General features: G+C 45.0%; 1 protein-coding gene across 2 annotated transcripts; it reads right to left on the bottom strand.

Annotated features, from left to right (window-relative positions):
* Positions 1-201: 201 nt before the first annotated feature.
* On the bottom strand, positions 202-17,235 carry LMO4 (LIM domain only 4). Of its 2 annotated transcripts, none has more exons than XM_057550892.1 (5): positions 16,464-17,235; positions 13,482-13,720; positions 6,054-6,150; positions 5,504-5,659; positions 202-1,006 (listed from the first exon to the last, which is right to left on the bottom strand). In XM_057550892.1, the coding sequence occupies exons 2-5, from the start codon at positions 13,715-13,717 to the stop codon at positions 998-1,000; spliced, it is 498 nt and encodes a 165-aa protein (XP_057406875.1). In that variant the 5' UTR covers positions 13,718-13,720; positions 16,464-17,235; the 3' UTR covers positions 202-997. The 2 variants fall into 2 exon arrangements, with proteins under 2 accessions (XP_057406875.1, XP_007173119.1); XM_007173057.2 differs by lacking the exon at positions 16,464-17,235 and adding an exon at positions 13,920-14,076.
* Positions 17,236-17,812: the final 577 nt, after the last annotated feature.

Below are 17,812 nucleotides of genomic sequence, written 5' to 3'. Positions count from 1 at the left end.
AGAAACATGGCTTCGTACTCCTGCCAAAAATGGCAAGAGTTAAGTAATCTGAAGAATACCTTACTGGCTCAGAGCTAAATAAATATACGCACTGCTTCCCTCGACCCCCGAAGATTTAAAGTGAACTTGGTACGGAACAAAAATAAAATAAAATTTTCCAAAACACAGAAAAGAAAAAGCAGTTTTTAAACCCAAACGCCATCGAATATTTTTCTTTTAAGTTTTTATTATTTAAATACACCATACTAGAGCAAATGTCTCTGAAAATATCACAAATAAAAAGATTTTTTTCTTCATTCAGCAAATTAGAAGTAGGGGGGAATTTCTACACAGTAGCTTCTATGAGCCTGATTTTTTTTCCGACTTTTTTTTTTTGTCTTTTTTTCATTCTTTTTTTTTTTTCTTTGCCATGGGAGTAGCAACATTAGGACGAAAACACTTCCATGCATACATACATTGTATTTTACAGATACAATAAAAGTGTTTGTGATAGAATATCACAAAAGCCACATCTCTTTCCTTTATCTCACGTTCAGTTTTGATTGAAACACATTTCCTTACAACACTTAAATATACAAAGAGCAAATAGAATGTTGTTAAGGTAAAAACACAGGGTACAAACTCTGGCCAGTGCCCTGCTAATTGTTAATGAGGGTAGAAAGCAGATTTGAATGCTTCTTTTAATTAGCTTCATTAGTCATTTCCCTCCTCCCAAGCTCCCTCCCCCCCAGAGACGTCCTCCGGTGGATCTTTTTTCATTTTCTCTACAGTCTCCCATTAGCCCAGGTTCATGGAGTCCTTAATGTTCATATTCAGTCATTTTAATACACCAATAAATGCAAGAAGGGCAATCAAGACTTTATAAAGAAGGTGCAATGGCATGGAGCTGGCACTGGTGCTAGCTACAAAGGTGACTTGTCTACTGAAGACACATGGGATCCACCTGTGATGAACAAGATCTGAGATGAAGGCACGCATTCTGCATTACTCTGACCTTTTAGCAGACCTGCAAGAAACAAAAACGGGCATCTTAGCTAAAATGCTAAACTTGAGAGATATTAAACTCAAACATGGCTGCTTCTGTCTTCCCTACATTCACTAATCTTCTATTAGATTACTTTCCAACTGTGACTTGTTAGAGGCTTTCTACGCTACTTAACTCTGGCAGTGGAGAACTAAAGCATAACATTTTCTGCACTTTTACTAGCGGACAAAATGAGACGACAAATGGACTTTCAGAAAGTTTCTGGTGTAAAGTTCTACAATGAATTGCTGAACTCTGTTAAAAGCAAGTTTCTTTCTGCAAAGAATGAATTGTAACATCTTGCCTCGTACTAGGATCTTAAAGGCACATGAGAGCCAAGTCCCTCCTCCCCAGGAAGTTTTGTGTTAATATTCTCAACTGTGTAAACTTTGGCAAGTTACTTAACTGTCTGTGTCTTGGTTTCCTCATCCTAAAAGCGGGGATAATAAGGGTGTTATAAGGATTACATAATATATAGGGAGCGCATTCAACAGCGCCTGGCACTTAATAAAAGCTAAACAAATACTGGCGGTTAACATGATTATTCTAATATCCCCATATGATGTCTATGCACCCATGTCCTTCTCTGCTTATAGGTATGTGTGTATATACATGTGTGTATATACACACACAAAAAAATATTGAGATACTTCTTTTCCCTTAGTATTTCCTACCTACTATGCCACTTAATATTACATAAATATTGTAAATATATGAATCAAACATATGTAATGTGTTAATGACTTGTGCTCAATTAAAGAATGTAGTGCAATGGAAGTCTAACTTAAATATCTAAGTTAGAAATGATAATCCACACAGTTGTCCAATACAATCTGTTTGAAATTACCAAAATGAAATAATATATATTAGGTTTTTATGGTTTTTAAATGACATTGTGAGCTTCCCAGGAAGTTCTCCTTTCACCCTTTCCCTAACTTACTAAAAGCCTGAAGTCTATTAGGAGCTGCAACCCCCTACTTCCAAGCTAATTAAAGTGGTAGAGGCTTAATCCCCAGAGTGGAGGCTCAGTGTGAGAAAGGTAATTTGTCTGTCCAGAACAAAGATGTGGCAGCAGCCAGCGAGCATATTTAATAAATGAGCAACAAATGTCCTCTACGATGGACACACACACACAACGTCAATTATGTAACTACAGGGGGAACTGCGAAGTGGTATGTAAACTAGAACCCTCGCTAAATTTTCTTCTGACCAAAGAGATGTGATGTCTTATTTTACTGAAAAGCACAGATTATTCTAGATGAAACCATCACTCCTGAGTGGAAGAAAGAATTCCAGAGCAGGCAAAAAATTTACCAAAAATAAACCCAGAACACCCCACAATTCTTGATTCTATTTACATAACTCTCTCTCTACAAGGCAGTATTCTCCTGAGGGGAGCCAAGTCTCCTTTAGACAATATAGGCTATAACATTTTGTAGATCCTAGAACAAGAGTGGTCTGAGATTTCAGTCAAGAGACTGTATGATTTAAGAGCTTAAAATTATTTTTTCTCAGAACATACAAAAGCCAGTGGTGCAGAACAACAACTAAACATCCCAGACACTGGGAACAAATTTCAGGAGGATAAAAGTTGAAAGGGGCCAGATGATGGGGGCCTATATTTTCCATACAATTAGCTGCCTTTAAAGAAGGGATGTACAAATAATCAACTCATTACTTTTCAGCCAGAGGATGTTTGGGTATATTTATTATGCATCACGCACTAAAAACGTAATTGGTTCTGTGAACAGAAGGAAAATGGCCAAAATTAATGTCCAATTTTCCCTACCAAAAATATGGAGAATGAGAGAGAAGAAAATAATAAAATGGAGCTATTTGTCATTTCTCCCCATCTCATCTCCTCCAGAAAAGAAACGCCACAGGGTTTGGGGAAAATCATTTTAAAGCATTCTCCAGGTCCAAAAAGCAGTTTATGACTCCACCAGGAAGTATGTTTTCATTACCTCTTCCCCCTTGCCCTCTCATTAATATCTCTCTGGACCACATTCAGCTTACCCAAAACCTTTATTTACAAAAACTACCTTGTGAATTGACTGTGCTCATGGTGAGCTGACCACCAAGGGCAAAAATGTAAGACATTTAGGCCAACGGGGATATGTTCTTAATTAACATCACCCCCAAAACACAGCTTCTCACCAATGTCTGACAAGAACACATCCTTAAGTTATATTCCCTTATGCCTTTTAAGAGCTATTAATTTTTGAAGGCCACCTGTCTCCTTTTAAAAGGCTTCCAACATTAAAATACACACTGGTAAGGCTCTTATTCATTGCCTCATATATTTTGTGTTCCAAAATGAACGCCCTACCTCTCCCACCCTGCAAAAGGTATGGACTTACATGAAAGGCACAATACTTGCAATCTCGTAAACATGTAAACCAGATTTTCCTCAAATTTTCCTCCCTAACACCTCCCAATTTACGTCATCTTATACTCAGTAAGATGGTACTGTGAGACGGTGCTCGTACTTATTACGTGTCTGTGTACTTAGTCCCTGGCTAACACTGCTATGGCCTGTATTTCAGTCTGGCTACACAGTCCGGCTACATTTTCCATCTTGTTTCTACATCCTTCAATTCTCACCATGCAAGTTGGTGAGCCGTATCATTTTTTTATGCCTTGCTAAGTCAGGGAAAGAAATGGTATAAAACCAGCAAGAAACTTAAGATATAGTTTGTAGAGAAACTAAGCATTTACCTTGGAGGGGGTGGAGTTTATTCTTGTACTTTTTTTTTTGGCTACCAAGTATAACTACAAATGGCTTTGCCTCTATATTGAAATGGGTATCTCAAAATATTTGTTACCCATTCATTGGCCTCAACTCGGCCCTATAGATTCACTTAATTACAACTGAAACCATGAAGATCTGTAAGTATTTATATGTATTGGCACTCCTTAAAGAAGCTTGACCTGGCTCATCAATGGTGACTGATTAATCTGCAATAAAAAATTAGATTTCCGTTCTTAAAATAGTATTCTATGTAGTTCCCATATTAGTAAATAAGGAAAACTACATATTTTGATGCAATTAACCTTTACCTAAGAAAGCAATGGAAAATACATTTAAAATCATTCCATAAACTTGAGTAAGGGAAAATGATAAAAATAAGCATTAAAATATGGCAGTATAATTTAAAAGTTTTCAAATATTAGTCATTTTCCCTGTACACAGCATTAAGAAAATGCATTACGGAAGACAAAGAAGCCTAATATGTTTTCCTGAGATTTTTGACGCTTGCTAAATTCCTATTTGCAGATAAATGTTTTTTGTGATCCCTACAACAGACATTAATGAAGTTCCTATTGTAAATCCATAAAGAATTACCAAGTGAAGTGTGCACTTTTTGTTTCAATGCAATAACTCAGTGCTGTGTGATTGCTTGGGTTAATGATGAAAAAGTCAAACACACTATCAGAGCTGATGGAAAAATCTATCACCAATCTGAAATTAAAATTCATCTGTGGTCAATAAGATTTAATATCCATGCAAGTGGTGCTGTAAAGAGTAAATGAATCAATGTCATCAATACATAATCAGTATGAAATATGATGTGAATAAAATTATGCGCACGAGTCATACATTTCACTCTTTTCTGGGCCAGTGTGGAATGAACAGTCTCTTAACTGAAGGTTGACAGTAATTGTTACAAATTAGGCACAGCAGTTATCAAAATGCACTCACTTGCATAGCTATAGGACTTACTAAGGAGATTAAAATAGATCTGAAACTATCCAGTACTGCAGGTGCTGGACAACTGTTGATCACCAATTTTCCCTCTGAAGTGCCCTCTAATACATGATTCGTACATTTGTATAATTTCCTCGTTTCTAACTCTGGTCCAAAAACTTTCCAGTTGTGGGTCAAGAATCAAGACATTTAATCTTTAATGATCAGCAAGAGCTAGAACTTTTAAAACAGTTGTTAACTTACTCAAATATTATGTATGGGACTACCGATCAACAAAAACGCTCTCCTTTGGAATTCCAGAATGTTTTGTAAAACTGCTCTTCTAAGATTCAAAGCACCGTAAATTGGGTTAGGAAGGCAGGTGTCCAGATTGCTATTACTAATGCAGAAATCATTCTTTCATGACAAAGACATTTATTCCCTCTTCCTACCAAAAATGTTCTAATTTTCCCCCCACAATAACCTAGTCACGTCGTATTTCTGAATTTCAAAATTGTCAAGTGGGATAAACAACTGGTCGTAGGCAAGTTTTACATTCTGCCTGACGCTGCATGTGATAATGTGTTCAACACTGGTAAAGCTACAGCTATAACTAAGTCAGGATTTTTTTCACCACAGAAGATTCACGATTTAACCAATCAACTCTTCTATTTCTGAACGGTGTATGTATGAGTAGTCTACATTTCTTTAAAAGGGCACACAAAAACACAACCACCTAGGAAAACTCCCTCACTAGATGAAGAGGTTGAACCTTCCAACTAGGTATTCACCTTCTGGTCTGGCAGTAGTGGATTGCTCTGAAGTGAATTCAAATGGCCATTGATGAGAGCTGTAGGTCTATCATGTTCACAAAATAAACTGCCATTGATGTAGTGAAACCGATCTCCTGGGACCAGGCGATTCCGGCAGGTAGAGCATGTAAAACACTGAAAGGAAAAAGCAAATCCACTGAAAACAAGTACAAATTAAGTCTTTTTTGGTCACAAGTTTATAAACTGTTTTTAATCAGGTATCTGTCAAGTACAGAGAGCCACTTATGGCTTAGTGTTTTCTTTCCTTCAACATGATTCTGGAAAAGAGTAAGCCAAAATGCAAGAAACTGGATCAAGCTAAAGGGGAAAAGCAACAAACAGGTGTGTGCTTCTGTGGCATGGGGGGAGTGGCGTGGGTGGATGTGTAATCATCACTGCCACGTAACAATTTCAGTGGATTCCTTCCATGTTTGCGGCTTGAGAAAACAGGGTTCCTACTAAGGAGACATGCTTTGTCTCCATGTAGGAAAGTTATGGTTCTTTTAAAAAACAGAGGAGCAGCTGCTACCTTCAGATGATACACATTGCCTTGGGCCCTCATGACGAGTTCGCTCGCAGGAATAGACTGTCCACAAGCGCTGCAAGCACCGCTATTCCCAAATAACCTGAAACAAAGATGACGGGGACACCAATGAATAATCCCAAACCAAGGAAAAAGAAAGAAATCCCCCTGCCTCTGGCCCTCCCTTTGGAATGCATTTGACAGAGACTGAATTCTTAGGCTCCGGCCTCAAATTTTGAGTGATTTACATCGTCTGGGAAAAATCCTTTTGGGGGTTACAGCTAACTTCTGCCTACCGCAGAGGAAGAGGGTGCCCTGGGTTTAATCAAAATATTGACTTACACCTCTAGCAAATACGGAACAATTCTGTTCTACACACATTTTATCAGATTACTGAGTTCATCATAAAAAAAAGAGATACAATTCATGCCTGGAGTTTAAATGTATTGTGTCCTTGAAATTATATGAAGACCTCTTTTGTACTTTAATCATATCTTGAGATATGAGTCATCAAAAGGGTTAAGAGTATTTGATTGTATATCTAAGAAGACATCATGCTCAGTGTATTGAAACTCCCGTAAACCTCCATCAGTGCAGACTTTCCATTAGAAACTCTCTGCTATCCAGGTTGATATATAATGTGTATGGGTTAACCTTTTCAATCATGGTGTCAACACTTAAGATTTGCCTCTGCTCATCTCTTTCATCCTAACCTTCTCTCTCTCTTGATAATGAAATGCTTGCTCCAACTTCCCTCTATCTGCTCCTGAGTCCACAATTTAGATTACTTCATCTCTGCTAGCAACAAACTGAATGAAATTTCGATTTGAGCAGAAAGTAATTTACCGGGATCTGGACCCATTTGTCATCATATCTCTCTGGGTGTTTGCTGTATCACTGCAGTTTTCCTATGCAATCAAATGAGACCACAACATCTGCCACGGGGGGAGGAGGGGGAGAAGGAGAAGTCTGCAGAGGAGGGGAAAGCTCAAGGAAGTGCGGTGTACTGAAGAAAAAGATATACATAATTCCTTACATCCTTCCACAGGCGCGACAAAATATTTTAACGAACACCGAACTTTGGTTTTTATGAAATCTGTAGACTCAAGCTAGGAAGCTTTATTTGCTTTTGGGCTTCCCTCTTTAATATCCACAAATATTTATTAAACAGACCAAAATGATTTCACATTGAAAGGTGATATCGGAACAAGTAAGCAGGGTCAGAGAGGCACTTTTCAACAATGAAAAACAAAGTAATAGGACTTACAAACTAACATATCGGTGTCATCATAAATATTAATACTTGCATTTCTCCCTTGTCCAAAGAAAGACATAAAATGCAGTTTGTGTCAAACCAGGAGACAGGCTCCTATAGAACACCCCGTAATCTGAATGATTGTGGCATGCCTCTATATAAAAATAATTGCTTTGAGTTTTCAGAATCTGGTCTTGCAGAAGAGGCTTGTCATGTTCAAACTACTAATTTGCTGTCGCCACTTTATTGAAAATAGCCTGTAAGTTGTTATTAAATGTATCGACTGAACGACAGGGAGAGTAGTAAAACTGCCCCTTAAGATGGCTTTTAATAGGAAGCCCAAGAAACAAATTTTGCTGCAGCATCGATTTGAAGAGTTCAATCAAAACTCCATTTCAAAACTAATTAGTCTGAGATCCACGACACATTGACACGTTCTTACAGAATCAGAACAGTTACAGAGAGAAAGCTGAAATAATACACTGTCAGGACCTCTAGCCGCAGGACCGCACCGCGTGGGAGCTCAGGGGCCGCTGGCCTGCCATTTCCTAACGCTGGACCGCTTCAGGAGCATTGAGGAGACCTCCCGGAGTCTCACCCACAGCATCCTGCAAGTGTCGGTTGTCACTGCTGCCACAAGAGGGTTCTCAGAAGGGTGGGGTGGCCAGAGAACTAGCACTGCCAGGGGGAGTTTCCGGTCAACAGCAGGGCTATTTCAATCCCCAAAAGGGGTACCGACTCAAACACTTCGGGTAAGAATAAAATTAAAAACCTGTCGATGTAGCCAAAAACATGCTGAGGATAAAAGGGGGGCGGTGTAGATAACGGGGGTAGGGAACAGAATCCTACCTGAGCCACGGACCAAATACCCTCTTACAGCAACCCAGAAGTATTTTAATGGCCAGGAGTCTCTAATTATGGCTGCCACTACCAACAGGTACACAGTGACATTCCATCTCAAAAATACCCTTTCACAGTACCGATCTGATTACCCAACCTAAGTGTGCATTTATTTAACAATTCACCCTGAGTAAAGTCAGTTGTATGTCTTCAATGTCTAAGTGCATTTTAATTATCAGGGCAGTCGTATGTAATCCAAAAGCTTTTCATACATCTCATTTTCTCCAGCACCACTTGCATAACCTTTCTGGGAACAATCAGCCACAAAATCACGGGATTCCTAAAGTGTCAGAAATCACAGTTACAAAGTTTGCAAATGACCAAGATCTACCCAGGACTGATGTGCTATTGAACAACATTATTAATGGAGTTTAATATCTTTCCGTGCCTACAGCTTTAAGGCTGCCTCAGAGCAGAAAACTTACATGTCTATACACATTTTAATCCCTTTTACCAGACAGGAAGGCTACCATTAGAATTCCACCCTTTTTCTGAAAAGTTGTGTGTGTGTGTGTGTGTGTGTGTTTTAACAACGTTTCTGTGCGCTGGAGAGTTAATTATCTAACCAGGGGGACTGTCCAGGACAGTGTTTGATTTAAAAGGCTTGAGGCTTTAGGTGCTCAATTAAGTAGCTATCGGTCTCAGACTGGACTATAATGGGCTCTTTTCTCTTTAACTCAAGCAACGGGGAGATATACCCCAGGTCAGGCTAATTAAAGCCAGGGGAGTCTTTAATTGTGATGACAGAATCGGTTTCAGTTTCCTTTCTTTGGGTCCTCAGTCCAAGAAGGTCGTTAATATTTCAGCATTTGGGCAATGCAATCAATCACAAACATCAAGAGGTTACTTACATGGGGAAGAGGGAAAAGAACGGAAGAAATCCCACCAAACCTCTACACTTTAAAGGTGCTCTGCTCCTATGAAAAGTACCATGCAGTGCTAGTACTGTTTGCCAGCTCCAACTCTCCTTGCTGATAGAAAGAGATGGAGAGCAAGTTGTATTTTTAGTTCAGTAATAATACTTAGCATCTTTCCCTAACTTCAGCGACCAATAGGTGAGCCTACTTGCAACTGATTACTTCAAGCAAAATACACACGATACGGCTGTTTTCTAAACCGCTTTCAGGCAAGGAGAAGTAGGTTTCTAAGAGTGGGGCTGAAAGGTATACATTTGTACCTACAAGTAAATATCAGCAACCCATCTAGGGAGAAAAATGCACATCCACAGCTACCGATCCAAAAGCAATTGGTTTTCCAGCAGGTTCCCATATTTAATCTAAATTCTGCACAAGCTATATTAAATGTAACAAAGAAAATGCAACCCAGAAATTATGCCCGGAGCCAAGTCCATTAAAGGTACTTCGGAATAACTGGAGACCAAGCACCAGAAGCTATTGATACTTAAGAGGGGGGCTGTGAATAATCGCAACTGCTGCGTTAGAGAGGGGAGGGAGAAAAAAAAAATCAGCCAAATTACGCTTGGTTAATTCAGAGTAACAGATCTGCCCCCAAGTGAATTGGAGGCCTTGAATTAATTCTGTTATGACAAATCAAGATAAACGTTCCCCCTAAATTGCATGCGATTTAATTAATTTTTGAGATCCTGGGTTTTTTTTTTTTTTTTTCCTAGCTAATAGTTCACATGCTCCTGTGCTGTCATTGTGCTTGAGTGGGCAGACTTCAAAGTGATATTAAATAACCAACTATTAGATTTACCTAGCACGTCCTATTGGAAAAGTGCCATTTAATTACCTAGCCTGTTCAATTAAAGGGACAGCATTCTCTGAATATAGCAGCTTGCTGTTGATTACCAGGGAAATGAACTCGCTGTCTGGCGGCGCCTCCATTCCTAACGCTACCCCCTCCCCAAGCACACTTTCCACCACCAACCACCACCAATCCCCCCGCCCCGGGCCCCCACCCCCAGCTGCGCGGCGCTCACTGCGGCTGCGGGCGCCACGTGAACCTCCCGAGCGGAGCCCTGGGAGAGAAAGCGCTACCCGCTCGTCCGGCTCCCGCCCTGCGCTCGCCCCCTCGCGGGCCCGAGGCTACCGGCCGGCTGGGCGCCTGAACTGCGGCCTCAGGCGCCGCCGGCCCCCAGCCCGGCCCCCGCCCGGCCAAGCGAGCGAGCCAGCGAGCGAGACCCGGCACGCCGAGAACCACCACCCGAGCTTCCGGCGCGTAGCCTCGCCTCCCCGGACCTGGAGCCCCACCCGTCGATCTCCGAACTTCCTCCTCTCGCTGCACTTTCCGCGCCAGTCTTCGGGCCCGAGGTGGGGGTGGAGGAAGGAGGACTCAAAGAAAGAGAATCGGAGTTTCTGAAGCTACTTGGTGGCGCTGGGATTGAGCTGGGGGGTCGGGAACCGGGGGGGGAGGGGGGAGGACGCGCTTCCAAGGTTCAACGACTTTTGTAATTTTGCAAGGTGGCGGGGCCAGGCCGGCGTTGGCCCCTTTAAGACCCACCCTCCCCTTCCTCTCCCCTCCCCCCCTTGTCTATCCCTCCCTCTCTTAGAGGCCAATTTTGTTAATTAAATGTTTTGTTTGCGACGCAGCTCTCATTCATTGCGGACACGTCATTCGGAGCAGATCTAAGCCAGAGACCAGATCTCATTAGATAAAGCCCATCAGAACTAAGAAAATGGAGGAGCCACTAATTAAAGCTTTTAATTGTGCGGATTCGCTGCAGCAAGGCAGCCGCTTTATCTGAAATCTTGGAGGGAGGAGAGGCAGAAGCCCAGCTCTGCCCAATCGACACTTGGTCGCGCAGGGGGAAGGGGCTGGGGAAAAGCAGCACCACCCACCCCTCCCCCCCGCAACCCCCTCCTCCCCGGGCCCCTCCCAGCTCTCCCAAAGCTTTTTAGCCAGATCTTGCTTGTTTTCAAAAAGCCACAACCTCAAAGTCAGACAGTTTAAAAGCCCCTTAATAAATCGCTCTGTGGTCCCAGCTGGGGCCGAAGAGCCAAAGGGTCCCCTTCACCTGGCGGCCGGCGAGCGGATTAGTCCCGCTCCTCAGCGGCCGTCCCTGCAGAATTGAAAGCTCCTCCAACAAGTGGACTGAGGGGAGACTGGGGAGGGAGTGGCTGAGAGGAAAAAGAACGCGCAGCCTCCCCACCTTCCCACCCTTTAGGCATCTTGGTGGGCAGAAGGAAGGAACACTGAAGGAAGACTTAGGAGATCCCTTAAACTTGGTGGGTGAGAGGAGGGTGTCTGCTGCTGAGCCCTGAGCAGTGTGAGGAAAGGATCAATTTGGTACTGAGCTAGAACTCCGCTCTCCCGAACAAATCTAAGGTCCTCAGGGTAGCCTCCAGTTCAACAGCAAGCCTGGTTCCAGTTTTCAAAGTCAGGAAAAAAGAAAGGGAGAATATGGACCCAATTAATTAAGTCTTGGGGCTGGGCACACATCCTCCATTGCTCCATTAAGCCAAGAGAAAAACACCAAATGGGCATTTATATTTGTTCCCAAGAATAAGGAAAGGAATGGAAGTGATTCCCAGGAAGCCACTTGCCTAAACTTGTCCTGAGGGAATGCAAGTGGACCCATCTTCTTTTTAATTAGTGGTAATCAGAAGCGAAGGTTTTCTGAAGGCACTTGGAAAAGAGATGAATCTGTACCATTCACTGCTTCTGAACAGCACTGTCAATTTTTCCCCTTTAAACCACCCTCCTTCTTACCAGTTTTGCTCTCTATTTAATTACAGTACTGTCAAAGCTCATGGCATTGCTTGGAAGGAGGACCAGAAAGCATTATACCCATGCTGCTGATGATTTTCCAACGTTTACTTCTAAAAGAACACTTCGTGAAATTAACGCTGCCATCTTAATTTAAAAATAAAAGCCCTCTCCCTTCCTGTATTTCTTTTACTTGGCTGATTGAGGAGGCCAGCAAAGAGGACATAGGTTGCATTACTGGAATAGCCAAATATCATCTTATTCCATCATTTACACTAATGATATCGCTGGGGTAAACATACCCATACTCAGCTCCAAACTGCACTGGGGTCTTCTGCAGTTTTAGATGCAGAGTGAAGGAATCACAATGGAGCTAAACTTTGAACAAAATACCTCATCTATTGATTCACCCGCATTGAAGAAAGGGCAAAAATTTTCTAATCTCTATAAAGAAAACGGTTTAGGGCAGAAATTTAAATAGAACGCATTTCTTAAAAGTGAGCGGTTGTCTAGTATCAACCGTGTGCGTGTGGTTTTTTTTTTTTTTAATTACTGGATGTTGAAACAGAACACCTCCTAGAAGCATTCATGTGCATCAGTCTATCAAACCATTTACTCAAATTAAATGTGTAATCCTTCAAATGCCTCCTTTCAAATTAATGAGTTTAAGTAGCTTGAGTTCACCTGAAAAGATCCTATAGGCACCTGACCTCCTGAATTCTTTCCATTAATTGCACTGAAACTTGTTGGAAAAAGGCTGCTTACATGGGCAGATGAATGTTCCTATACATTGCTTTAAAATGCAAGATTAGTATAACTCTATAGCCTCTTTCCCTAAATCTCTTTTGGGGATCAAGGGTAGTGATACAAATGACAACAAAAAACCCCAAATCTGAACATTCCTCAATTGAAAGAACTGCAAATTCTACATCACAAACCACACACTAACACTTGAGTATTGCGAGCCTTCAAGTAACAGTATATAAAGCGAAACATTACCATTAAGTTTTTTTTTTCTTGTTCAGGTTTCTTTGCTATAAGAATGACAAGTCTTTAAACCGATGGGCAATCAGCATTTTTCACAAGGAGCACAAAGAATGAGTCAGTTTTCCACTCAAAAAAGTTTAAAGGTGCTTACGTAAATGTCATAATCAGCCATCACCATCGGCAAATCATTTCTCACTACCCACACTTACATTTTTAAATCAGTCTTTTGTCTCCGAGTTCCTATGTTGGTCCCTACCTTGCTTTAAGAAAGCAGCTTAACTTCCACTTGAAATGTTTATTTTTAGTGGAGGGTCCAAGTGCGGCTGACCACTTGAAATCCTGGTCCCGAGGATCCTGGTCCCAACCTTTGCACACCTAGCAGCCCAGTCCCACCAGATGCGCAGTTTTTACTTCGTGTGGCCTTTGCCATTAATTTGCCACTAAATATTGGAAGATTAACACATGCTTCTTTAACCCCTTAAATTTCAGCCAACCGGGTTTTTGGGGTGAAGGCTACCCTGTATTCTCAGAGATGCCCTGCTCCTTTCTTTAAAACCCTTGGTAACCTTTGGCCTTGCCATTGCTCTGCCCGCCCATGTCGGGGAAAAGCAGCCAAGTCTTACCTAATGTAGTCATTTCTGCAAAGGATCATGCCGCTCTTGGTGTAACAGGACGTGCCGATGTCGCCCAGCTGCGCCTGGCAGCAGGAACACTTGAGGCACCGGCTGTGCCAGTAGCTGTCCATGGCATAGAGCAGAAAGCGGTCCGCAATCTTGCCTCCGCAACCTGCGCACCGCTTCCAGGAGAGGGAGCCGGCCGTCACCGGGGGCGGCTGTGAGCTGCTGCCCGGATTCACCATGGTCTGCAGAGAGCGGGAAGGGGACAGGGAGAGAGAGACAAAACAGGGGCGATGCAAAAGTTAGTACTCGACGCGCGAGAGAGCGAATCCGTCCCCCGCCACCCCCCAGAGCTGCTGGAAGGAAGCAGCAGGGCAAGGGCGGGAAGGAGGATGAGGGGGAGAGGGAAGGAGGGAGGCTTGCCGGCAGCAGCCGCCTGTTTACTTTTCTCAAGCTTTGTTCTGGGGCCACGAGCTCCTCTCAACTTTCCAGCGCTCGCCGCCGCTGACAATTTCAGCTCGGGTACTGTCAAAACTCAAGAGAGCGAGGCTCCGCGGCGCGCTCCTCCCCTCGCGGCGCCTCCTCCCGGCCCCCGCCTCCGCCCACTGCCCCCGCCTCCGCCGCCCGCCTCCAGCAAATGAGGGTCAAACCCACCCACCGCCTCGCCGGCCCCTCCCGGGGCCCCGCCGAGCCCCGAGCGCTAGCCGAGGGGAGTGAGAGGCGGCCCCCGCCGGAGCCACGTTCCCTCCCGAGCTCTGCCCGGGGAAGTGCAGCTGCAGTTCACAAGTTGGAAATAGTTCGGCTTTCTGAAAGGGAAGGAGGGAAGAACCGGCGGAGGGGAGATGGAGAGAGTGGTGGTGGGAGGGGAGGCGAGGGGACTTCGGGGCGGGGGGAGGGGGGGTGCGGTGTGTAAAGTTGCGAAACTGGTTTTTCTTATTTTAAACAGCACCTTTCACATGCCATTGTGGTGACCGCCATCTCCCATTATTGTTCCAAATCTCATTTCATTTTGAAGATCAATGAGTGTTTTCTCTGCGTTTGCAGGACACAGGCAAGAATAATAGATCATTGAACTTTAGGATGCCTGTTAACTTCCTATACAAACACTCTCCACTTTGGTCTCACTAATCTGCCCTTGATCAGCAATTTAAATGGTAGAGCTTTGTTCCTCCAAAAGGGTGGGGGGTACGTTACTGATAATATGTGAGAAGGCACCGTTAAAGGATGCACAAGTTATATCTGAGCCAGACCTACTGTCACCAAAAACTACTTTTAAAAATTCCCCACTCTTTCTAATGAATGTCACGAGAGAAACAACTGGGGTCTAATATAGGAATCAATTTATAAAGCTTAGCCTAAACCGATTAATTTGTTGCCTCCAATCCTGAGTCCAATAAAGTCCTAGTGTTCCTCCAGTCACTTATTCTATAAAAAGATCAAGTTATTTACTGCCAATTAAGCAGCCTGTTTTGTCTTTGTCCTCTGTAAGCCGAGAGTGTGGGCTCCCCCCGAGGCTCCCGGCTATCTGCTCAAGACATTCAGCTGATACCTCAGAGGGGAGAGGACGAACTTTGCCTGTCCCCGGCCCAACTTGGCTGCTGCAAAAAAACGAGGGGAAGGGAACGAAACAAGGACTTGTGTTCCTTAAATAGGCCGATTTTAAACACATTTCCTCCTAAAGAGTCCCGGAACGTGTGTCCAGTGACCGCACAATAAACCAGAATAAGAACTGCACCAATTAAGCTGTAACAAAACCCTGAGACTTTGGAAACAGGACCACTCTAAAACCCATTAGCATTGCATTTATCCGAATGCATCATACCTTTATGTAAATTGATTTATCTGATGCATTTACTCGAGGAATTGCTTTTTGTTACAATTTCAGCCCTAACCCAAATGAATCTGCATTTCCTGCCCTAGGTCTTTAAACTGCCCACCCCCGCCCAACGTTTTAATCGCTCTGAATTCCTTTTTAAAAGAGAGGGAGGGAGGAGATTCCAAGCTCTTCCCCGCCCCCATCTTTGGTGCGAGGTAAATATATATGTATATTTTTTTTGAAAAGGAAACATTACACTGAGAAAAGCATCCAGTAACCCCATTAGCTAAAGCTCTTAAGGACAAGCAATACCTTAATGCTGATTAAATCTAAAAGAGATGAATCAAGACGACTGACCAGAAACTGACTCCCCTGATAACTAAGGACGGGCCCTCATCAAGTTTCATTTAGAGTTGGAAAAAAAAAGAAAGCTTTTAAGTTAAATAGGCTTATACTCTAGTAATTACATAGCCAAGCAATTTAGGTCCTGAGGTAGTCTGTGAAATAGAAAGCAGAACTGGCAGCTAGAGGCAAAATCTGCCCCCCTTTAACAACGTCTCTGGTGTTTTTTAATGGAGACCAAGGGAGGGACAAACGTAGCGCTGGCAATTTGTAGTACAAAAATGGATGCTTAATTCATGTCTTGATTTTAATTAGGTGATTCACCGGATTTCTCCTGGATTGGAACAAAAGACTTATAAGCCAAGAGGAATTTTTTAAAAGAACCAGCAATACCGAATCCTGCTCACTTAGATCCTTTCTGCCACTGTTTCAAAAATAGTGGTGGGGTGCGGGGGGGGGGGGTAGGGTCATGACTATTTTCCCCACACTACTTCTCAGACTTCAACCCTTAAAGCACCTCCTGCCTCTGCCTTCGGAACTGAAAATATCCCCACACGCCTCCAAGGTCCCCACCAGCCCCGTCTCCAAGAAGAACCCTTTTGTAAGCAGGAACCGCTACAAAGCTGGCGGCCCGGGGCTGCCCTCCGTGCTAGCTCGCAGGCCGGCCTCGGTAGTTTCAGACTCGCGCATTATCTAAGCCGACGTATTGTTTACTTGCAATTTGGGACGGTCAAGGGAAGCAAGCCAAAGAAAACAGCCCCGGCCCAAATCGCCCCCCTCCTCCTTCTCCCCCCCCCTCCCTGCCCGCGGCTCCCCAGCCGTCCCCTTACCTGCTTTTCCCCTATATTGCAATATTGCGAGAGGCGGCGGCGGCGAAATTCGAGCGAAGCCGCTCGGCTTCCAAGGAAGGGGCGCCTTGGCTGGCGGAGCTGGAGGGAGGGGGGGATGTTCTCGCAGAAGCAGGAAAGGGGAGGAGGGGGCTAAGGGCTGCTTTTCTTTTCTTTTTTTTTTTTTTAACGCGCTGCTCTGAGGCTGGGTTGGGGGGCCCCGCGTAAGTGGCAGGCGCCGGGAAGCAGAAGCGTCAGTCTCGGTCCTCGTCGTTCTTCTCCGCCTCCGGCTCCGCGCGAGCAGCTGCAGGAGCCCTCGGCCCGCGCGGCGCGGCGCAGCGGCAGCAACTGCTGCAATCGCTGCTGCAAGTTTGGCAATGTGGCTTCACTTTGTATATTCCCCCGCCCGGAGGCCCCCGCCCCGCCCGCGCTCCTCCCGCTCCTCCTCCTCCGCCTGCCTCCCTCCCGTGCGCCCGCCCGCTCGCTCGGGGCTGCTGGCGGCGACGGCCGCTCGGCCGAGCTTCCTGCACCTCCAGCCGGGGAGCGGCCGCAGACACAACAGCCCCGGGAGCGGCGGCGGCCGGCGCGGAGGCCGGGGGGCGGGCGCGCCCGGGAGGCGGGGAGCTGCGGCCGGCGGGGCCCCGCGCGCCTGACCCTCGCCCCTGCCGGGGCTGCTGCTGCCCGGCTTGGCGGCGGCGGCGGTGGCGGCGGCGCTGGCCTCTAACCGGCTCACTCGCTCCCTCCGCGGCTCTTACACATGTGTTACTGACAGAGCAAAATCCCAACTACTCCCAGGCTCTGCCGCCGACGTCAGCGACCCTCAGCCACTGGGCGGCCGGATTGTTCAGGCGGAATAATAAAACCTGCCAATCCGGGCAAGGACAAAGGGATGACTGAAACGAGACTCCGGGGGCGGGGGAGAGAGCGAGGCGGCTGAGCCGGCAGAGGCTGAAGCGGGGAAGGGCCGGAATCAGGTGGGGAGAAGTCCCTCGGGCGCCGCCGACCCCGCCGGCGCGGCCCCCCGTGGCCCGAGATGGCAAGCCGAGGCGCGGGGGCCACACCTGCCCTCCCTGCTCACGTGGCCGCATGGGGACCCGCGCCCGCTCGCCCCTCGGGGATAGCCCGTCCTCGCGCCGAGAGGAGCCCCTTAGGAAACTTACTTCACATCTGTCTCAGAAATGGGCCTCTTCCTGTTGAGGTAGAAAAGCTTGGTCGAAATCTCAGGGCGGTGGACTTCACACACACGCAGAAGAGATGGTTTTTGAGGTGTTCTTTTGTTTTTGTTTTTTAAATTCACGATGTTAGAGATTTATGAACCTTAGTGGAAGTTTCATTAACAAGGGAGAAGCTTC

Source organism: Balaenoptera acutorostrata, chromosome 1 (genome assembly GCF_949987535.1).
Source record: "Balaenoptera acutorostrata chromosome 1, mBalAcu1.1, whole genome shotgun sequence".
NCBI classification, from domain to species: domain Eukaryota; kingdom Metazoa; phylum Chordata; class Mammalia; order Artiodactyla; family Balaenopteridae; genus Balaenoptera; species Balaenoptera acutorostrata.
The sequence above is the reverse complement of the archived record's forward strand: the minus strand, read 5'-3'. Positions and strand labels throughout refer to the sequence as shown.